Source organism: Tachypleus tridentatus, chromosome 13 (genome assembly GCF_004210375.1).
Source record: "Tachypleus tridentatus isolate NWPU-2018 chromosome 13, ASM421037v1, whole genome shotgun sequence".
In the NCBI taxonomy this organism is placed as follows: Eukaryota; Metazoa; Arthropoda; class Merostomata; order Xiphosura; family Limulidae; genus Tachypleus; species Tachypleus tridentatus.
This window is the reverse complement of record NC_134837.1, coordinates 262960481-262984988: the sequence shown is the minus strand read 5'-3', so window position 1 is coordinate 262984988 and position 24508 is coordinate 262960481. Positions and strand designations below refer to the sequence as shown.

The 24508-nt window shown below is 33.4% G+C and overlaps 1 protein-coding gene and 1 long non-coding RNA gene across 2 annotated transcripts; one reads left to right on the top strand and one right to left on the bottom strand.

Annotated features, from left to right (window-relative positions):
• Window positions 1-355: 355 nt before the first annotated feature.
• Window positions 356-9679, bottom strand: LOC143238654 (uncharacterized). Its single transcript, XR_013020708.1, has 4 exons — window positions 8841-9679; window positions 8195-8343; window positions 1906-2032; window positions 356-620 (listed from the first exon to the last, which is right to left on the bottom strand). It is a non-coding gene; the product is annotated as an uncharacterized LOC143238654 (long non-coding RNA).
• A 13283-nt stretch (window positions 9680-22962) lies between these two features.
• On the top strand, window positions 22963-24047 carry LOC143236543 (putative muscarinic acetylcholine receptor gar-1). Its single transcript, XM_076474847.1, is given in 3 exon segments — window positions 22963-23001; window positions 23159-23810; window positions 23813-24047. Coding segments are annotated over 3 exon segments (912 nt in total). The 3' UTR covers window positions 24034-24047.
• Window positions 24048-24508: the final 461 nt, after the last annotated feature.

Sequence of the window (24508 nt, the reverse complement as noted above, 5' to 3'; positions counted from 1 at the left end):
CTTTGAAATATAAGACATTCTGTGCCTTCCCCAACACTCTATATATTGTGCTATACATTTGTTTTTTCGTGTGTAAAGATGTGGCACTCCCTACGAATGTAGTTAACATTAATTTCCCTCAAAGATAACAAGTGTTCAATAACATCAATTTTGGGGGGTGGAGGGAGTTATAAACCCTTATTAAAAAGTTACAAGCTACCATTCCACAAAGTCTGAGATTGGGCTACTGAACTAGTAGTAGTCTGACAATGGATAGAGACACAAAATGTATATATACACACACATATATATTATGTTTTATAAGTGTTTGGGTGGGTATAAATATCAAATCTCAAAAAGGATCATAACTGTAGTTTTGAAATTTAAAAAATATGTTTTATTTAATATACCACAACCCTCTTTCCACAAGAATAATTTAGCTTGTGCTTATACTCTACTGTTATATGATTTGAGAAAATAAAAAGAATAGCTTTTACACCATGCACTTGTCATGCCATTAATAACAATAGATAATGTTTACAAATACTTACTGCAAAAGGTTTTCTGATTGTAATAGAACAATCTTCTTCTTCTGTTGCAATCAGGCCCCTGAATCGACTTTCTTTGCCCAAGTTTTCATTCTCATTTAAAGGAAGATAAATACAAGAGTAAACCTGATGTGATAGCATATAATAACAAAACTGCTGAGGAATATACAGGTTCATAATATTTTAACAACTTCCTTCTAGAGTTTGGGAAACAAAATACTAAAACAAAACATTATAGCAGGCTGTATCCCAGGACAACTGGTATAGGTATTAACAATTTTACAAAAAGAAAACAGAGAACAACATGAAGATGACCTAAGAAGGTCAAAATGTTGTTTTCTGCTTTATTCTAGTAAAATTGTTAACACCTAAACAAGAAGGCAATAAATTCATTTTTACTTAAAGTGAGTTTCTCGTCATTATAAATCAAAGCAGACTTCTACAAAATACACTGTTTCTCTTATTACTTCTACTGGAAATAAGTATGAAATAACATAGTATGGGACTACCAATATATGTAATTTTTAATGTAACTACTGCATGGATATCACCAAAATACTAGGGATCTTAAGAGAACATTCCTATAAAAACCATTTAGAAAAACGATTAATATCCAATATACATCATTCATGGTATATAAAGTAAGTGTTTGTAATCACAGTTAATTTAACTGATGTGGCTTCTTAGGCTTATGCCATCCCAGGTAACACAGAGTAATTGCAAGTTTTATTCAACTACCTATGGTCTTTTTTGTGGGTGTTTGTTAATTCGTGGCACATCATGCATAGGAAGTTATCATTGATGGTTTCAAGACGTTTATTATCAAATAATTATAAAAATCAAATGTGATTTAGAATATGTGGGAGAAGATACCACTTTGCTACGAACTGAACAACACAAAATATGAAAGATACCTAGAGGTTAAATGGAAAAATTCACATTAACTAACAAGCTCAACAGTCACTAATTGTATCTGATGACCATAAGATAACCACTGTATCTTCTCAGTGTTATTCATATAATATCCAGGCAATTTGTACACACACATTTTTTATGATTTAAAGTTTTCTCCGAATCAATCATCTCTCCTTTAACAGTAAAGCACCAAACTGGTGAACCAATGCATTGTAATCTTTATAAGCAATAATATAAATCAAGTATATTTGATTAGCTATGCTCATTTAATCCAGGTTTATTTTTAGATTTTAGTTCTTCTCTAAGAGAAGAACTTCTCCTACTGCTGTAACCAGAAGTTAATACTAAATCTTCAATTGTTATAAATATATTATTGGCACATTTGTCATTGTATGACATTATTAAACCTTAGGAAAGTAGAAATCATAACAAAAACAAACTTAGAAGAATGAATACAATTTACCTTTCTGCAGGGTAAAAGCTGGGTAGCTTTTGTGGGAATATAACGCAGGTAGACTGGTAATCAAATTTCCATTTATATTCCATAATGCTGATGAACCATCTACACATCCAGCAAAGATGTAACCTCCCTGAGAAACAGATTTATTTATATATTTGCATTTGAGTTATAGCTTATATATCTGCCTGTCTGTATCTAGATAAACACAAGTCCACATTATAAATATAATAAAAATGATGATTTTTATGTTCTAAATTCAACTTTAAGCCATGATTGTGAATATCTATGCTGTCATTTTTTATTTAATCATATCAGGTTTTGTGTAACTGAAGCCATCTGAACAGTCAAAAGTGACTGTCCCAGGTTCATACCAAAAAAAAAAAAAAAGTTTAGCAGAAATAAATAAATTATAGACTATACATGATTTCAATAATATAATTTTGTTTTTACTGCAAAGTTAAACAATAGGCTATCTCCACTCTGTCCATTTTGGAAAATCAAACCCCAAGTTTTAGCACTAAGTTTGTAAACTTACTGTTGAACAACTGAGACAAGGTTTATGTTATGGAACATTTAGTAGTTAGTAAAATAAAACAAATGTTACTGTAAGAGCTTTAACATAGATTGAAATAATGACATTTATCAAGTAATGTGTTACACATGGTAAGATAACTTTTAAGTAGATCAGTTACAACTCATTGTATTTGAATTAAATCATACATAATTACTTTATCAACTCAAATAACAATGGGTCATAATGGACACAAGTGAATTCTACCTAAAAATCACAATTTCACTAACAATGGGTCATAATGTGCACAAGTGAATCCAACCTAACAGCCACAACTCAAGAAACAATGTGTCACAATACAAGTGAATCCTATCTAGAAACTGTAACTCAACTGATAATAATTCTGAAGATACATTTACACATGCAAGTTAAAACATACTTATGCATCCATGCACACACATATATATTTCTCTTTTGTAACTAATACTTCTCTCGTTCTGATGTAAGGTATAGAAAAAACTAAATCTTCCTTTGAAATATTCACAAAAGTTTCTAAGTAAATACTTCAAGGGTTACTATTAAACAGAAGTAAAAACAGTTTAATGCCTTCAATACATTTCAATACAAAGGATTTATTGGAGAGCAGAGATACCAGTAGGGGATATATAAACAATGGTGATAGTTCCCAACTCTTGGAAGGAGCCAATCACAAAGTGTCTTCAAGTTTTTTAAGTGCACAATTTAATAATGATTTTCATGGACAGTATGTAAATTTGAAGAATTTAATACATTTTTGAAAGAGTATTTAAAAAGCATACATTTTTGAATCACACTGTTTTTCTAGAGCACTTTATGCAGTTAAAGTTATACTATAACTACATCTCAGACACACTCTTTTTTTTTATATACACAATGGATTTTGAAGAAAGAAAAATAAAGACTTCATGACTGCTTGTATTATACTGACCGGAAAACAAGATCCCAGCATGAAGTGCAGCTTACCAAAATTTTTAAATTTTAATGACTTAAAACATGAATTATTTCAATATTATCTGAATAAATTGTAAAAAGAGAACACATTCAAATAGGGAACCATAGATATATTTGGTACCAGGCCCACAAAAGAGTCTATCTCTTTAGTAACATGACTTGAAGTCTCAACCTGTAGATTACGAGCTGAGCACCCTAACCACCAGGCCATGCCAGGTCTAGGAGCCTTGAAAATAAAATTTGAAAAGAAGGGTGAATTAAAACATTAAATGCATATATATATATATCTAAAAATTCACCAACTTTCTCAAATCATTTCCCCAAAGCAACATAATGGTACCAGAAATGGCTTATATGGCTCAGGCATCTTTCAAACAGTGACAAAGTATTTAGAAGGAAAAAAAATTACATTACACGTTATCCTTTAGTTTTTATTAATAAAGATTTAATCAGTGTTTTTCAAACTAAGCAGTTTCTAGATGGAAACAAGGGATGAATTAGAATGATCACATTAATTATAAGCTTGTTAAGAATACATTTGGAAGTTTAAAGAATGATAAAGCTCCTGGATACAGATAATGCTTCTTCAAGAGTTTTGAAAGAGATTAAGTCATGATCATGTGAGCCATTTGCTTTAAATCTTTGTAAATCCTTGAATATAAGATTTCAAGTTGGCTAATGTCACTTCCCGTTTAAATGGAGGTAATAGAAATTGTTCCAGTAATTATTAATTATGAGTCCATTAGTCGCATGTCAATGGTGATAAAAGATGCTTTGGAAAGTCACTTAAAACTTTTGTTGAATACTCAGCACCTTAATAACTTTTTAACACTATATCAAGAGATTACTTTTTGTGTAGGTAAGGGTAAGATGGTGTATCTGGATTTTCAGAAAGGATTTGACAAAGTGCCACATAAAATGGTTGTTGAAAAAATGTTATCTCAGTAGCTGTGGTGAATAGGTTGGCTCATTAGATAGAAAGCTGGCTAGACAGAAAAAAGCAAATAGTTGTTATAAATACAGCTAGGTCAAACCAGACTAATGTCACAAGTAGGGAACGTCAAGGCTCAGTGTTAGCACATTTGTTGTTTTTTTTTATTTACTTAAGTGACATAGATGAATAAATAGTCTCTTGATATTTTAAATTTACTGACATTATTAAAGTTTTGGGTGTTGTTGACTGTGAAAAGGACGCTGCTGCTTTACAAAAAAATTTGGATTAGTTAGTGCGCTAGGCAAAGAAATTGCACCTTGTTTTTAATTCTAATAAATGCAATGTATTACATGTGGTGTATCACAAGCTGAAATTTAATTTAACATTAAAAGTATTACAGAAGAAAAAGATCTCAGTGTCTTCCTTATTGATCATTAATTTTTTTAAGCCATCCAAACAATGTGCTGTTACTAATGGCAAGGAAAATAGGGTTTTAGACTGTATCTTTTCAAATTCTAAATAATGTATAAAAAGGTTATAATGTCATTCCATAGGTCACTGATTAGGCCACATATAGAGGTCTTTACTTCAGTACGAATATTGAATTATTGGAAAGGGCATCAGAGGAGAAGTACTACTTTCAGATATGAATGCAGTTAATTTAAGCAAGTTTAAGGGAAACCTTAAAATATATTTGAACGATAATGGCTAGCTTTGAGTTTGAATCTTTTTTAAGGCTTTAGTTTAATTTAGTGGATAAGACAATCCAGATGTATCAAAAATTTTCTCGTTGTCCTTTAATGTTATAATTATTAAATATAGAAAAAAAATGTCCATTCTATTCAAAGGTAGAAACATGTTTGGTTGTTTATTTTTAAATTTCAAAGTTCTTCACTTTTGCTACACATTTTATGCATTATCACTTATAAAGAGTTGGTTATTAGTGATAACACACTTAACCAAATGTTTATAAGTGATAATACATATTAAAAAGATAATTAACCAAATGTTTATAAGTGATAATATACATTATAAAGATGATTAACCAAATGTTTACAAGTGATAATACACATTATAAAGATGATTAACCAAATGTTTACAAGTGATAATACACTTTATAAAGATGATTAACCAAATGTTTACAAGTGATAATACACATTATAAAGATGATTAACCAAATGTTTACAAGTGATAATACACATTATAAAGATGATTAACCAAATGTTTACAAGTGATAATACACATTATAAAGATGATTAACCAAATGTTTACAAGTGATAATACACATTATAAAGATGATTAACCAAATGTTTATAAGTGATAATACACATTAAAAAGATAACAATTAACTAAATGCTTATAAATGATAACACACATGAAAAAGATAACAATTAACCAAATGATTAGAAGTGATAACACATATCAAAAAGAGGCAAGTTTTAACTAGGTTATCCTATTCATAAAAGTATAGGCAATCTAAAGCAAAGCAAAAGAAACTTGTTCTGCACTTACCAAGAAATTATCCTTCAAACTGCAGGATGTGATACAATCTAAGTGGTAGTCACTTAAAGACTGTTCTAAAACAAGGTTTACAGATCCTCACCAACCACATCACCTTTTAAGAGAAGTGTGAAAGATAGAGTATTCCATACCTCCATATTACCATATGGTTTATGTGGCCATAACACCTGTTAGGTCAACTTTCCTTTTGGTATATGCATTTTGGGACACCCTGTATTTACCATTATCATCAACCCTGGATTAACTATCACCAATGTGTAATTGGACAGTTTGTTTTTCACAAGGGCTATCTCCTCTAGCCATCCCTAATTTAGCAGTGGAAGACTACAGGGAAGGCCAGCTAGTCGTCATCATCATCCACTGCCAACTCTTAGGCTACTTTTTCACCAATAAATAGTGTGACTGAAGTCACATTGTAACACATCCATTGCTGAAAGGGTGGGCATATTTGGTGAGATGGGGATTCAAACTCACAACCCTCAGATTACAAGTCAAGCACCCTAATCACTTAACCATGCTGGATAATTAGTCATTAAATGGTAATAATAACATCAACATATTTTAAAGCTGGTTATCTAGATGCTATAAATAACCATGGTAAAACCAAAGCATATACCTGTGAAAAATATTAACCTTTCTTTTCATGTTCAAAGGGAATGAAACACATGTTTGTTTGTTTTTTAATACAACACTTACAAACCTAGTACTGGATATGTAAACATCCCTAGTTCTGATGGCTTGATTAATTTATAAAATTCCACAAGCATTGGTTAGTATTAATTTAATATTTTTTCTTGCCTATACAGAAAGTAGTGGTTAATAAATTAAAAACTAAAATAGAAGATAAAGAAATAATTTGATAGCATATGATAACATTACTGGTTGGATCACATTTTCAGTCTTAAAAGTTCTTGTGAATTTTATATGTGTATACTGACTAAAGGTAAACTTTTTAATGAATGTAAATTTTCTTTTCAAAATATAATTTAATTATGATATTCTAATAAAGGTTTGAGATCCAGGATACAAATGAACTCCATCTGATACTGCCCAAAGACATTAAATAAACATAACTATAAATAATAAGAGAGACTTTTACAGGTGCTTTATTTATGTATAGTAATTTCTTAAGATTCACAGTTCTATCAAGATGGAAATGGATAAAGGATCTTAGCACTAGAAAACCTACAGTAAGTTTCATTCACAGGTACAAGATTAATTAAGAACAACAGTCAAGTTTAATATCTCTCTAACAGTTTTAGTTTAGTTTCAATACCTGACACATTCCTGTATTAGTATGGGTTGTTTTAGTGTTAAAAATTTATTATGAAAAATAAATATATACGAAACTATTCTTTCACTTGAATATATTGCACTAGCAGAACCACTTTAACTTATTCTTACATCTTCTCAATGTAAGAATATTCCTGTAGTTTTGAAACATGTACACAAAGATAGTTATCTTGAACAAAAAACATTATAAAATAAAATTCAAGAAAACAACAAAATCCCAGGTTTGAGGCTTGTTCCTAAGTTTGTAAACTTCACATTAAAATCCTTTCTTTGATACCATCACTAGTCACTACTCAGAGATCATACACAACTTTTTATGCAAATAATATTTATTTAACACTGACTTAGAAAGAAAATAATCTTTTCTATCCATTCATGTTTAGCCTATGGTTTTATCTTGTTTGAAGGTAATATATACAAAAGTAGAAACCTCCATCAGTTGCCACATATGCTAAAGTTCAACCACAATGCCCATGAGAAGTGTTTTTTGACTAGTGAGAACCTCAGTATAACTGGCATGGGAAAAGGTATTCAATCTTTAGTCTTGTTATGTAATACTGCAAGTGTATAAAAACAAAAATAATAAACATAAATATCATAAAAACAAAAGTTTCACTCATCAAATTAAATGCAAATGAGAGAAAAAAAAATGACATATCTTTTCAATGCAGTGCTAAGAATGAAGTTATCACAAGTGCATTGGAGGAGTTATTGCACATGAAGGATGTGTTGTTTTCCTGCTGCTGAAGGACTGTTTTTGCATGATGACATCATAATGCAACAGTGCAGTTCATATGAGTAAGTTCAAGTCTAGTGTCATGAAAACCTCATAGGAGATACAAGAGAGGAACAACATTTGTGTGAAGACATGGATTACCATCTCATAAAAATCATTACTGAATCAATAATCCAGCTACTTTCTGAAACAGTATAAACACTGATGACAGAAACTATTGTAGTTATTCTACTAAAAAAAATACTTGAGTTTTCTAGTGCTTTCTAACCTCAAATATAATAATCATAACAAAATAAACCACACTAACTTTTTGCCTTTACAACTGAACAAGCAAACAGTTCCATCCTGGTAGCCCACTTGTAGGTAGCTTCCAACCTGACTCAAACTAGTTATCATTCTTTTCATTTTCAGAGCTTTTATGTCTGTCATGTCCGAGCCATCTTCTAGCAAGACAACCTAATAAAGTAAACACAATATTCATTCACATAATTTTAACATAGTTCTCTACCTATTATCTCAAATAAACGTTACAAAAAGGACATTCTAAAATTGTTGTAGAATTTGTAATTTAAAATAAGATAAGAATCAATAAAACAAAATTTGTGCTTTGATTTTAAATCCAAAAACCTTAGAAAAAGCATTTTAAATTTTGAAACAAAATTGGTGTTCACTAAATGTCTGTAGTTAATATATTTCAACCAACTATAATATACTTTTCACATTATAAGCCTTATTCAGTATCATTTATTACTCAGTTTATGGAGGGTTAAATCTTCAGCCAAGCAGGTTCAATGCTTATATTTACACAACAAAAACTGAATGGATTACAGAATTACATGTAGTTTTGTCACTGGGCTTAAATGCTAAAATAAATTATAAGTGGAGGTATATAAACAACATGATTTTATACTGTTGATTAACAAAATCAATATTTTTTATTATTGGAACCTCACCTTTATGTGTCCAATTTTGGATGCAACACATAATCCACACAGAGCACCAGTAGAAGATGATTGGACTGATTTAAGGAAATGTTGTTTCACATTGCTCCCGTATGTATTAACATCTAAAAGTATTTTTCATTTAAAATTTGTATTAACTTGAAGAGGCATAAAAATATATTTAGCATTTTCACACAAGCATTCACAATCAAAATCCTTAAGCTTATTCAGTATAACATCATCGTCTATATATTCAGGTACATCCATGAAAGACACAGTAATAGTTCGCTTAGTTATACCATTTGCAGAACATTGTACCCCATTAACAACAAGACCAGCATCGATAGCCAGGTCCACATCAGCAGGGAGAACAAAAGTTACCTCATAACCTCCCGGGCGATAGCAACAGCAGTAACCGACGAAGCACCAAACGTAGTAACAACAGAATGGATAACGTCCCCATGGCTTGAATTTGTCGTTTCCACAAACACTGTGCGAAGCATAACTTCCATAACCTTCTTTGTTGATGAAGACATATTCCAACAAATTGCAAAAAGCCAAAAAAAAACTAGAAAAATAACTATACGCTCACTAGTCTTAGCTAAGAAACACACACTAAGTCAATCAGGAGCTAGAAAAAACACTCGACAACGAGAACCGCCGCTTTCAACGTGGTATGAACGATGACAGTTTTATTCTCTTTAATATTTGGTGTTTTAAGTATTACCCTAAAAGAAAATCGTTGTCGCAGCCTAAAATTTCCTAGTTGTGAAATATAAGAGATGCTTTAGAAATTCACTGTTCCTGGAGGACGCTGGAAAGTGTAGCCTGAGTCCTAATAACTCCAGTGTGCGTTCACATCCCCGGAAGTACACGATTGTCATTTCGAGATTTGGAAACTGTCGCACGCAGGCGTGTGTGCATTGATTGACATGCAACAATTAATTGATCAATTAGGCCTCTGAGAACTTTCTCAAACGGCTTTTAGTCACATGTTGGGGTTTAGTGTTCGTTATATTTCTTTCCTACTTTCACAAAATCTGGTATTTTCCTCTCGTTACACAGGCCTACATCCCATCACTAACAGATGTGTGGGTAGACTTTAGTTTTTTACACGAGCTTGTGTTAGGAGAAGAATTATTTATTACATTTAATGTTCACCCTTCTTTTATTGGGCATTCGTCTATGCACGTTAATTTACCTGTCTTTATCAATGTGTATTTTTATTTCAATCGGAAGAAGTCGTGTGTACTCGCCTCTTTTTTTTTCTCTTTCAACAAAATCGTATTAAACGCTTGTTACCCTAAAGTGAGAGCGCCTCAGAAGTGGCTGTTTTCTCTCTGGCTAAAGAAGTGTATGGATGTTGATCAACGTACACTGCAAAAAATGGGGATAATTCTCTGACGTTACACACCGAGAGTGAAGGAAAAGGCTGTGTGTGTTTCAAATTTCAACAGTTGTTGTCGATGCACCTGTCACACTCGGTTCCTGCCGTTCGCGAGTCGGAAGCGTGCCACGTACCAAGTTCCTTATTATCTAAAGACGTTTGCTTCACGTTTTGTTTTCACTGCTATATTTTCAAAATTTGCTTTTACTCTTTTGTAACTTTTTTATTCCTACTCACCTTTTTCTTTCATGCCCCAATAGCAAAGACTCTTGTCGTTATTGGAAAGTTAATTTTCAAAGGAACGTGCATATAAAATAGATATATACGTACAAGCATTTGTTTTTAAATAAGATGTGCAATCGTCATGTGTCTCCGAGTGAAGTCTCTCTCTGCGGGTTATATGTCTGGACAAAGTAATTTTACCAAAACTTAGCGAACGTTAAGTAAGGAAATTTGAAAGTTTAGTCGCGTCGCCCTTTCTGTGTAGCAAACAGACCCCTCGACAATTGCTTTTTCTTAGGCAAAACGTGCACGAGCGAGACAATTTTGTGAAATAGGAAAACGCTTTAAATTCCATTTGTATAAGACTGCCTCAGATTGATCTGGGCTGGATCTACTCCTTAAGGGAGTTTCTGTTTTGTAGATCTCGCACCCTTTGTGCATCACCAAGGTCAACCCGAAGAGATAGTTTATTTCTTTTCTCTCCAAAATATGTCTCAACCGATGGGTTTAGTTAAAAGTGAAATGGAACGCGGCTCACGCCACCTGTTTAGAGAGCTATTACTTATCTCGACGATCGCAGGAAATGATGGTTTGAATTTCGTTTTTGTTTGCTAAAGCCTCTGGTCAAGAATACGTTTTGGAAGCGTGTTTAATTAACCGACTTGTTGATTTTCGTTCGTTACTTGCACGGATTTTTCCTCTATAGCTGATAGGAAAAGTAGATTAGTTCCTGTAACAAAAATGTTTTCCCCAGAGTTTACCATTATAGACACCTACTATTAAGGCACTTCAATTGAGCCCACCACTTTCTTTCTTTTTTATCTCTTAAATCAGAAATTGTGAAAAAAGTGAGAGGTATCGATCAGATCTTTGCGAGACCTACCAATTTAAACGTGAATAAAAAAAGGAAAATGTCATCATCACCCGGTATTTCCATTTGGTCACCCTCCCAAGTACTAACCGGGCCCGCCGTTGCTTAGCTTTGGTGATCAGACGAGAACCGGCTTTTTTTTTTTTCTCTTTATTTATCCCACCTCAACATAGAAATACAGTAAATAAAACACAAGTTAATGAATTAGCATGTAACAACAACTCTACAGATTACCATGCTGAAAATTACCACAAAGTTAATATAAAAAAAAAAAATGCCCCCCTGCTAGTACAGTGGTATGTCTCCGGATTTACAACACAAAAATCAGGGATTCGATTCCACTCGGTGGGCTGAGCAGATATCCATTTGTGGCTTTTCTATAAGACACGCTATCCGCGTAAATACAAACAATACAATTTTTCGCTTTGAGATTCGTCGACTTCTTGTGAAGGTTCACCAGTGATTTATTTCTTTCAAATTAACATGAATCGCAAAATATATTTTATTTCTCTCAGACAAACAATCATACCTTTTCCATCAACAAGTAAATGTTGAAAATATTAATTGTTACTTCTAGCCGTTTCTTAAAATTAGGCCTGCATTTCTACTTTAAAAAAGGAAGTCTGAATAAAAAGTTTACAAGTCTGAAAAGTTTGAGAACCACTGCTATAGAACGTTATACATATTTAAGTACTAGAGCTAGCTTGTCGTATTAAACTTGCACAGACCTTTGTACTAACAACGTGAATAAATTCAAAAGTTTACGTTTGTATGTTATAAAAACTCGTGTAAGTTAATTTCTATTTCCCTGCGAGGCCTGGTAGAGCTAGATGGTTAAGGCCCGGCACAGCTAGGTGGTTAAGGTAGTCGATTCGTAATTCGCGGGTTCGAATCCACGTTTCACTACACAGCTTTTAGCCTTGTGAGCGTTATAATGTAACGGTTAATCTCACTATGCGTTGGTAAAAAAGTAGCCCAAGAGTTGGCGGTGGGTGGTGATGACTAGTTGACTTTGCTCTATAACTTGAAAATAGAACCACACAACTCAAGAATTATTAATGAATATGATAAACAAGGGTTTAAAGTTAACAAAGCCAAGAAATCACACGAGAAAGATAGCTGACGAAACTGGAATCACAGTAATATCATCCGATCAGACACACTTGTCAGACTTGTGTACCTTCAGTCTGTTCATGTGTGTACTCAGAAATATCATATTTTATTATATTACCCATTTCATTTTGCTACATAAAAAAAACGGGAGAACAATGACATGGTTATTTTAAAAACAAAAAATCTACTCAGTGGCACAGCAGTATGTCTGAGATCTCGCACTACAAGAAATCCTGTTTCGATACCTGTGGTGAGCAGAGCACAGATAGTCCATTGTTTATCTTTGTGCTTAGTTTCAAACAACCAATCAGTCAAAATTAAACAAAATAATCTAATCTCATGAAAAATATTTCTCCAAGTCCATCGTTAAGAAGCAGAACAGAAGAAGTGGAGCATCAACTCCGAGGAGAATACCATCTACAATGTTAGTTTGTTGATGTTAACCAATGTTTATAAATAACGTTTCTTATAGACAGACACTGAAACAGAACAGAGACAATCGCATTCACACGCTGCTTGGTTCTGGTACACTCCGGTTTCTTTGCTTCTTCGAACCCATATGATGTATGAAATCAAAGTGAAATGTGCCTTCTATAAAGTGTATATCGCAGAAAGCTTCCACAAATATAAAATACACAATTTAGTGATTCTCTTTATAAGATACTTTCTTTTCTTAGAACTATTTCTTTTTTTAGTGGTGGAGGTTTTGCAGCCTGTTAGGGTAAAACAAATATCTAATTCTTCTGTGTGACAAGAACTGATTCTGCCTGCTTTTCAGCAACTATGTTTCTTGTAATCCATTATTCAAAATAAAAAACTGACTAGAGGTGATAATTCTCTCGCACAATATTGTGCTAATTAAAATAAAAGAATTAAACACACGGATAAATTAACGTTTTTTATGTGAAAAAATATTTTATATTAAGATAGGTACACAAAACATTCAAATACCACAGTTCACTAAATTATAACGTGTATTTTTATATGAACTACGCTTAAAAAATACAATACGTGATAATATGTTTACTGGTGAAGAACGATTGTCAAGAATTTCTGTTGCATTTAAATTTGTCATGGATGGTTCTAGCCACTTCAACAGAGGCGATGCGTGATAAAAATTCATATTTTCATTGCAGTTCTGTAAGTTAGAATTACTTCTATTAATTGCAGGTTTCGCTCATTTAATGCGTCATTTGTCAGTTATATTCACATTTAATTGTCTTATAATCAACATGCATGACCAAGCATATACACTGTTATTGTTTTGGTTACAAATGTAGTTTTGTTATACTTACATTAATAAATGTTACCGGAAGAAGTCGAAAATTATCTCTTGTAAAATTACAATTCTTGCACAGCTATGAATTATAGTACGATCAGTGATCTTGTGTAGCTGTGGTCTGTAGTAAAATAACTTGTTTTATGTAGTAGCAGTCTGTAGTATAATTCGTAGTCTTGTGTTGCTGTAGTCTGTAATACATCCGCTTGTCTTGTGTAGCTGCAGTCTGAAGTACAGTCACTAGTCTCATTTAAGTGTAATATGTAGCACAATCACTGGTCTTGTATAGTTGCAGTCTGTAGTACAATCACTAGTCTTATGTAGCTGTAGTCTAATTAGTGGTCTTGTGTACCTGTATTCTGTAGTACAACCAGCAGTCTTATTTCGCTGTGGTCTGTAGTACATACAATCACTAGTCTTGTGTAACTGTAATCTGTAATACAATCAATGGTTTTGTCTAGTTGTGGGCTGTAGTACAATCATTAGTCTCCTGTAGTTGTATTCTGAAGTATAATCACTAGTCTTATTTAACTGTAATTTATAGTACATACAATCACTAGTCTTGTGTAGCTGTAGTCTGTAGTACAATCAGTGGTCTTATGTACCTGTAATCTGTAATACAATTAGTGGTTTTGTGTAGCTATGGGCTGTAGTACAATTATTAGTCTTGCACAGTCAGTAGTTTTGTGTTGCTGTAGTCTGTAGTAGACTCACTAGTCTTGTGTAGCTGTGGGCTGAAGTGCAATAAGTAGTCTTGTGTAGCTGTTGTTTTTAGTACGATCATTAGTCTTTTGTAGCTGTAGTCTCCAGATCAATCAATGGGCTTGTGAAGCTGCGGGTTGTAACTAGGAAACGTGCTATGATTTATTTTAGAAAGTAAAATGCTTTTTGAGTTTTCTTAAAGTGTAATTTTAAAGTGTACAATCTTAGTTCAATTTAAAATAATATAAGAAACTTTATTCACAGTTTCTCTACTTAGCGAGCATTGTGTCCACTAGAGACATAGCGGTATGTTTACGGATTTACAAATCTAAAATCAAGAGTTAAATTCCTCGAGGACGACACAACAGGTAGCTCAGTGTGATTTTACTATAAAAATATTCAATCAAGCATCGTGCGGCATTTTTTCCATTTCCACAACGTGACGGTCCTTATGCTGACAAACAAGAATACACGTGTGACTGTAAATAGAAGTTTCAAGACATTCAGTGGTTCTGATATTTGTTTTTCATGAAGAATAACTTTAAGGGTAACTTGTTTGAAATCGGTCTTACTTCAAGCTTTGGTCATAGATTTAGTTTTTTATTTCTGACGAAAACAAATTTCCTAGAACAGTATTTCTCAAACTTGGAGCTGCGAAGCTTTTTCCGGGAGCCTCCAAAATATAATCCGAAAACAAAGACTTTGAACTAATTTTAGTTCTACAAAAAAAAACTAAGCCTATAAGACGTACGTTGAATTAATTAAATGATACAATGTGTCGAAATCAGATGTTATTATTTTTACAACAGCATAATTTTTCAATTACCATGTTGAAGTTATAGCTTAGGAGGAAGGGTTCAAATATTTTTTATTCGTATCTAGGAAACCTTTGACTAAAAGAGTTTGGGAAACAGTGTCCCAGAAGAAGACATCAGGTAGATATTTAAAATGATTTTTTGTTTAAAGTTACGTTCAAAGCTAGACAGTGGCCTATCTCTGCTCTGTCCATTATGAGTATCGACACCTAGTTTAAGTCCGTAGATGTTGGGGGTGGGTGGGTGGAAAGGGCGTATAAATAGATGCTAATTTAAATGTTATTAATAATGAGTAACAACAGATACTTTATATTATTATTTTATTATGTCTAAGCCCTTCAAGATTAATATTGTGTTTCTACGATTATATAATAAGAAGAGACTTCTATAACGTGGCCAGGCCTAAGTCTTGACTGGTACAACGAAAAGTTTCAATAAGACGATTACCTGAACAACGTATCAATTGTACTTGTTCATTCTATAAACTGCTTATTGCTGAAGGATTAATTTTCCAAAGCTTACCAGTACGGTTGGGTTACAATATCCAAACTGAAACCTTTTTCAAACTATCACTGGGACAAAATCTTGTGTGTCTGTGGGCCATAGCCTTCAACAAGGAAATCCACAAATAACCTAATGTAGTTACTTGTATTTTTAAAATCTAAAAAAAACTTTAACAAACACTCATCGAAGATCCGTAACTAAGAAACCGCCCTTAAAAAAAGGTTTTGAAATGAAGCAGTTATATGTGCATATGGTTTTTACAAGTTCCTTTTGTGGCTCCCGTACAGTACAGGTCGCAATAACAACTACGATATTATGTTTTATTTAATGGTTTTTACAAGTTCCTTTTGTGGCTTCCGTACAGTACAGGTCGCAATAACAACTACGATATTATGTTTTATTTAATGGTTTTTACAAGTTTCTTTTGTGGCTCCCTTACAGTAGAGGTCACAGAAACAACAACGATATTATGTTTTATTTAATAGTTTTTACAAGTTCCTTTTGTGGCTCCCGTACAGTACAGGTCAAAGAAACAACAACGATATTATGTTTTATTTAATGGCTTTTTTTTTCTTCAATGACGCTTACTCAGTTCTTGAGCTTTTCATTGTCTATTTGTGATATCCGATCTGAGGACAATATTCCATGATATCCAATAACAGGTAGTAAGTTAGATATTAAGTGAGGTAGTGTTTACTTGTTTATTTGCAGCAAAAAGCTACAGAGTGCATTAGCTATGCTACGCCCACCGCGGGTATAGAAACCTGATTTTTTGCGTGAAAAGTACTCATCATATTTACTGGTGAGCCACCAGGGGAAAGTGTCGTGAAGTAGGATAGACACACGAAATAAAACGTTATAACTTTACGTGAAAGCAAATACAGAATTGAATAAATATTAATTACAATTTAAAGAGTGTTTTTATATATTTATTTAATGACTCCTTTATTATAACTTTCAAGTTTTTGTATTGATTTTTATGTTTGAACAAAGCACTCTTTTTTTACACAGTGGTTCAGCGGTAAGTTTGGAAGCTTACGATGTTAAATATTGGGGTTTCAATACCCGTGGTAGGCAGAACACGGATAGCTAGCTCATGGTTTAGCTTTGTACATAAACAACAGTCGAACTTAAACACAAATGTGGCGTTATGTTCCTAAATAATATTGTAATTACAGTAGTATTGAACTGACCCGATATGACTTTCCCATTTTCAGTTAAATTTCAATTGATTTCTAGGCTTCTGTCTGCAGTTGCATTTTTATATTTTGTGTGTAATTCACTTCTTTTATTCACGTGTTTTATCCTAATTACTTTCTACCCTTAGTGATCATATTTAAATATTTATTTTCGGTTACTGGCACTTCTAAGTAAGTAGTCGCCATTGGAGCGAGAAAATTTCCTTATTTGTTGTAAATGAAATACTATGAAGATAACAAGCAGATACGACCTCTATTGCTATTTAGAAGAGAAATCGTAATACATCTGACCCTAATACTTTGAATAATTGAAACATTAAAAGTATCCTAAGTTATAATCGTAAATAAAGTGCGAACAACGTTACAACATTATTTAGGTGTTATTAAATAGGAAGGAAATGATGCGGAAAATGATTTAAAAATATATCTAAATCTTCACTGAAAATTCTGTATTCACTTTGCTTAATTTATGGAATACTAAATAAATATATATTCTGGAATATTTTTTATCATATAAAATAAAAGTTTTGCAAAATCAAGAGGGTGTCGTGAAATTCTTCGATGTATATATATTTCCTCAAGTTTTATTTTACTATTGTTTTTGCAAATATTATCAAAAACACACACATTTGTTGTTTTCTAATTATTTTATTTCTCCACAGGCTGTGGTTGAGTTTCTAGTGTCTCAGTACATTCACTCTTACATAGACGACAGAAAATGGACTGCATAGAGATTAAAAGCCTAACAATACACATAACTCGTGGTTTCTCACAAATCAAGAAGATACTCTAGCACTATTTACAATGATAGATTATCAGATAACGATTTGCTATCTCAGGCTGTCAGAGCATCAAGGCCTTAGCCACATACTAAAACAACTATTACCCAAAACATACAAAGATTTCATAAAGCGTTTGTATATAATCAAATATACTCGTGTGTGTGTGTGAATATAGAAGTAATTTTCTTTTTAATCACTTTAATAATTGTATTGAGATTTTAAATAACTCAACGGCATATGCCAGTTAAACGTGTAAATCAGTAAAATGCGTATGACTGAAACGTAACTTTTCGTAATCACACGAGACAGGTAGGGTTGTGGACATAATCAGTAGCCTGTACGATGACCAGAGTCTAATCATTAATGAGTCTAGTTATATAACTTGATACTAAATTTTAAAGACACCAGTTGAGTAGATAACCCACCAGACTTTCACCAAGAAGACCCAGGATTGAATCCAAGGCTCAATCACCACAACAGAAACATGAAGATTGTGGCAGAAACATAGAATAAAACCAGTTATTCTGAGAGCCCAAGATTGAAAGCAAAGCACCGTGTTTGCTATTTCTCGCATGATAAGGCCTTTCACACGATTCCAAGTCTGATGAGGCTGCTTAAGATATGGCAAACGTACTAATGGTCTCGACGCGAATATCATCAGTATCCATGAACAACTACTGGGAACAACAGTAAATAAAGGTTTGATTTGTTTTGCTTTGAATTTTGCGCAAAGCTACACGAGGTCTATCTGCACTAGCCGTTCCTAATTTAGCAGTGTAAGACTAGAGGGAAGTCAGCTAGACATCACCACCCACCGCCAACTCTTAGGTTACCCTTTTACTAACGAATAGTGGAATTGACCGTTACATTATAACGTACCCACGGCTAAAAGGACGAGTATGCTTGGTGTGACGAGGATTTCAATCCGCAAACCTAGGATAACGAGTCTATTGCCTGAACCACCTGAACATGCCGGCCTGTTATTAAAGGAATTCCAATTATTGTCAATTTTATTTGAGCCATTTCGTAATTTATATCTAGTCATTAAAACTTAGTTACTTACTGATAATTAGACTTAAGGGATCGTACAGGTTACTAACCTTGATAACTATAAGGCGTGTTAATTAATTAGTAATTATGGAAAGGATTAGATTATATTTCTTCCCTACACATATATATAAAGCCAATTAATTACTTAATAGGATAGACATATAAATAAACATCACTCTGTTCAGGTTCGTAAGGTGTGTCTACCCATGCTGACCTCTTGAGCTTTCCTATTCTTGCAATTTAGAAATACAGAAATATTAATTAACATTTTCATAAAACGGTAATAACCATGATATTTCTGATGAACATACCTCCTGGACTTTTTTCTTGTTTTAATATTCTATTCAGAAAAACAAATATAAAACATATAGGTTTCAGTTTTGTTATTTCAAAAGCGAAAGTTCTTATCACGAATCCTTTACTTTTACAGTAAGAAGTACCATGTAGACCCATTGGCAATGAGAAGGTAATATTTGGTCTTTTCTAAAGATGACGGCCTGGCATGGCCAAGCGCGTAAGGCGTGCGACTCGTAAACCGAGGGTCGCGGGTTCGCGCCCACGTCGCGCTAAACATGCTCGCCCTCCCAGCCGTGGGGGTGTATAATGTGACGCTCAATCCCACTATTCTTTGGTAAAAGAGTAGCCCAAGAGTTGGCGGTGGGTGGTGATGACTAGCTCCCTTTCCTCTAGTCTTACACTGCTAAATTAGGGACGGCTAGCACAGATAGCCCTCGAGTAGCTTTGTGCGAAATTCCAAAACTTTAATTATAAAGATGAAAGTGTAGTTGTCTCGTTTGGGGGAGGATTTTCAACTTTCAGCTTCTTGTACTTTTTAATACACGGTCCAGTGTCATGATCGAAAAGACAGTGAAAGTGCTTGAGTTAAAAAATAATAAGGTAAATACGGAAAATATTGTAGAAGTTATTAAAAACAAAACTCGACATTTTTAACCGATTTAATCGTACAAGAAAATTCAAAGAAAACATAATGCTATCAAACAAACCTTATCTGTTGAAAAAACTCTCCAGATGTTCGACTTAGAGGGCCGGCTTGGGAATAAACAGCCTCTAAATAATTCATAAGAACACTTTATTAAGGTACAAGTTGTAGCGCTGTGAAACGTTGGAAACGGTTGGTTATATACAACGTTCAGTTTCTGTGACGTTATATGACAATTTATGAAACTAACAGCAAATCAAACAATTTAAAATCAACAATTGTTTCGAAAGTTAAGTAGTTATAGTTTTTGATACTTATATATCTATACGATGTTATATTAAATTACATTTAAATGTCTGACAAGAACTGTATGTATAATTATTTCTTGCACAGAAATGTTTTGTAAAAGTATGTGAATTTTCTTTCCCTGATTGAAAAAGTCTTTTAGACAACTTCGAAGAAAGTAAAAACTCTACGAATTAAAGTACTTAGGTTATTTTACACCAATAATTGTAATAGTTATGACCATCCATCTGTTATTGAAATGTCTTAATAAGTTAGTTTTATCTGCGAAATTTTTTAAGACTTCGAAATTTAGCATATATTTTTTAAGTAAGTGACGCCTATTACAATGATTATTTTGTTTTGAATTCTGTTTACTTCACAGATTTGATGCATATATTTGATCACAGTCTGCAATGCCTATGAAATGTGAAATGAACTGTACTTATTATACATTAAAAATATATTCTGGAGTTACAATTTAAAGCACAATTCAAGTGATAAACATTCCCTAGAGAATAGGAAAAAGAAAAGATTGTTTTATGAAACAAAACATAGATAAAAGGGAATTTTGTGAAAAATAACGCAGAAAAAAAAATGGTTTGTTTTGTGAAAGATAGGACTGAGAGAAAAAGGTAATTATTTTGTGAAATGGAGCATGGAAAATATTTTTGTGAAATATTTATATTTTATTATGTTTGATTCATGACAGTTTCGTTTTTCTAAATGTAATGAAATATATATAAATAATTACATATGAGACTATTTAGATCATTAGGTTTAAGCAAATAAAAAATATTATAATCACACTTGTCACAAGACATTAGTAGTAAGCTTATAACAAATATAGTGGGGTTTCAATTCTAATACAATACTTATTTTAATTCTTGACACTCCCTGAAGGATAGATTGTTTATTTGTTTTTGAATTTCGCGCAAAGCTACATGAGGGTTATCTGCGCTGACCGTCCCTAATTATACAGTGACACTAGATGGAAGGTAGCGAGACATCACCACCCACCCCCCAACTCTTGGGTCATATAAGTGTTGGGGGATTGACTTTCACTTTATAACGCCTAAAAGGGCGAGCATATTTGGTACAACGGGATTGGAACCCGCGACCCTCAGATTACGAATCGAACGTCTTAACCCACCTGACCATGCCGGGCCTAAAGGATTAGACTAGGAACGTAGTGGTTGAACATGTAATATACCTAATATTGTCTTATGTTAAAAGGAGTACACACTACAACAACTGTTATTTTATCGAATGAGAAACATTGATTATGGTTGCTTGATAAGACTAATTTGTACACACGTTGTTTATTTTACGTCATCTGGTGATAACAAAGTTGGATATTAACAGGTTGCACCTTAATCAGCTTATTATTCGTGTATTTTTATTTATTCTGTTTACTGAAATTAAGTGAGATAAGGATTTGGTTTTCCAGCTCAATCAGAAGTTTCCGGTCGAATAGCTAATACACTTTCACTAAAGAGAACCTACAACGAAGCATGTTACCAGCCTAGTGCTGACGCCTGTTAGACTGCAACAGCGACAGACCTGAAGCGAGTAAAGACTCCCCCCCTTGCGGAAGTTCTTTACTTTGTGGTTACACTTTGAAGTCCGAGTATCTTTAAATAGTATTTTCTAGAAAGAAAATGAGGAAACTTAGGCTTTTGTCAGTAAAAAGAAACAACAAACCAACTATAAGGGTCTTGGTGTTCGGCAAGGAATTACCATAACGAGATCATAATTACCAAAAAGAAAAAGTCTACTGATCGATGTTTACATGTGGGTTTGCAAAAATAGCATAAGCATAGGCTTTTCTGGTTGGATGTACAATTCCCACTCCCTACAGCCTGGAAGTTCTGGGGATTAATTTGGTTTACAGATGTTGTAGTATCTAAAGTTCCTGGTTGGGCTGTCTTGGGTTTGTCTTGACAGATTAGACCAACAGAATACTCGATATTTTAATGTACATCTCTTCCGCCTGCAGATTCAGATTAGATTTAGTATTAGTTCTAATGGGCAAAAATTAAAGCAACCGAAGAGTAAAATGGTTTAAAAGAGTTCTCATACTTTTGAAGTGAATCTATTTACGAAATAATGGTTTAATATTAAAGTGAATAAGTAACACTAGTTTCTGGAATGAACAATTTTTAAGTTGTAAAAAATGTCTTTGAAATGTTGGAAGGAATAATTTCTTAAACCTTCTTACGATGTTAAAAACAACTTAGGTGGGAAGTGTATTTAAAATGGGAGTTTAGTATAAAAAGCTCTCTTTGTTCACTCCAATTTACACTACCAAACGTGACGCTTCAAAATCAGAGATGTTATCAAACACAGCTCAACCATTCTGAAAGCAAATAAGAAATTCTGAAACCACGAGTACACGAAGTTTCTTCTAACTTTTCAATTGTTTGAAAAGTGTACCTGAGGAAATTAGTAAATTTTGTCAGTAATTAAGCAAAATAACTTTATTTTCTAGCATTGTCACGATTACAGCAAAATAAACCTGTTAACAGCATCTACTTTGTCCAGCTTTGAACCAAATAACGGGATTAACTATCACTTTTATAACGCAGCTGCCCCTTCCTCCGTTGCTCAACAGTAAATGTAAATACCTATAATCTGATACCTGTGATATGTAAATATGGCTCTTGAAAGCTTTTTCCTTTCTTTTGGCAATTTGACAAAAGTAATTTTTTTATTGTATGAAATTTGAATTAACCTGATAAAAGGGATGACGTCATTTATTTTCGACACTGAGATTGTTTGTAACATTTTGGTTTAAAATACTAGAATATTTTTGGACTCAAACAAATTAATGTTTTTTAACTTACTTACATAAATATTTATACTGTCTTTTATTTGTCTTCCATGTTTCCAACAGGAACTTCCGTGCACACTAAAATAAAACGATGTGAATTACAAGTGATTTCTACAAGCGGTTATTAAGATTAACATTCTTTTTAAAAGATAATTATGACCAATGAAAATTTTCTGGCACGGACTCTGTCCCAGGTTAATCCAGTATCGCCCCCTACTGCCTTTTTTTCAAATCGTAACAGTCACACGTCCATGCGAAACAGCAGTGTATCTTTTTTAGCCAACTTCTTTTCTTTGTCCAACTGGTTGACTACAACAGTGTCTATAGGGTCAGAGGTCAAAGTTTTGGTAGAAGAAACTGGATCAAATTTTCTGGATTTTTTTGTCACTCGTGTGTTTAAATAAGAGAAATGGTGAAAACTATACAATTCATTGTGACAACGCCACAAACAGTACATCGGCAACTATTGATACTCTTGTCGCACCATATTGTCTGTGGCTAACAATATTCATAGCTGTCTCCATTGGTCTGTGTATTATACTTACTGTTGCTGTTAACATACCCGTATTAATGGATTTTGCAGTAGAACGAACCATTCGACAGCCAAGTAACTATTTTATAGTCTCCTTAGCTGTATCAGATCTTCTTATTGGAATGGTATCGATGCCATTCTACGCTGTTTATGCATTAGCTGGTCGGTGTGATCTCGGACCCATTTCTTGTGACCTGTGGTTAGCCACTGACCACACCGTTTGTCTCGTTTCTATTTACACCGTACTTCTTATAACCATCGACAGGTACTGCTCTGTTAACATCGCCGCCAAATACCGAAACTGGCGAGCTAGGACCAAGGTAATATTCATGGTAGCAGTAACGTGGATCATTCCTTTCCTCGTATTCTTCATTAGCGTTATGGGATGGGAACATTTTATTGGTTATAGAGATCTAAACCCTGGAGAGTGCGCTGTACAGTTTCTTAAAGACCCAGTCACTTCACTGATTTTGATTATTCTTACGCCACGTTAGTAGTGCTATTTGTTCTTTATGGAGGAATAAACAAAATAGCCAGTGACATGTAGAAGAGGTCAGCTGCAAAACAAAAGAAAATGCAGAGTCTATTGGCCATGGGCAATCGTCAGGAAAACGTAAAACGATTGGTTTATCTAAAACACAGAGTACTTTACTCTGTCAAGACAAACCCAAAACAGCCCAACCAGGAAATTTAGATACTAAAACATCTGTAAACCAAATTAATCCCCAGAACTCCCAGACTGTAGGGAGTGGGAACTGTCCATCCAATCAGAAAACGTTGTTAAATAAAACTGGAAATGCTGTAGCTGTCGTCTTCTAGGAGAAGAAGGACGCATCTGATCCAGACTGGTATATATATAATAGCCCAATGTTTGATTCTGACGAGGAAAATTATCAAAAGCCGGAGAAGTCCTTAAAGCCAGCAAAAAATTCCTAAAGATAAAAGTGCATCTAAAGCTACCCCTCTTTATAATAAACGAGAAAAAAATTAAAAAACACTAATATCGTCAGATCTCCAATTACCGACGAACAGATCCTCAAATTAGTTCCTCCGCTTTCGGCTCTACAAAGGAATCTTCCTTTGGATTCAGGTAAAGATACAATCAGAAATGAGAGCGTTATGGATACTGGAAAGATTATGTCCCCTTCGAATGCGCCATCTTTAGACTT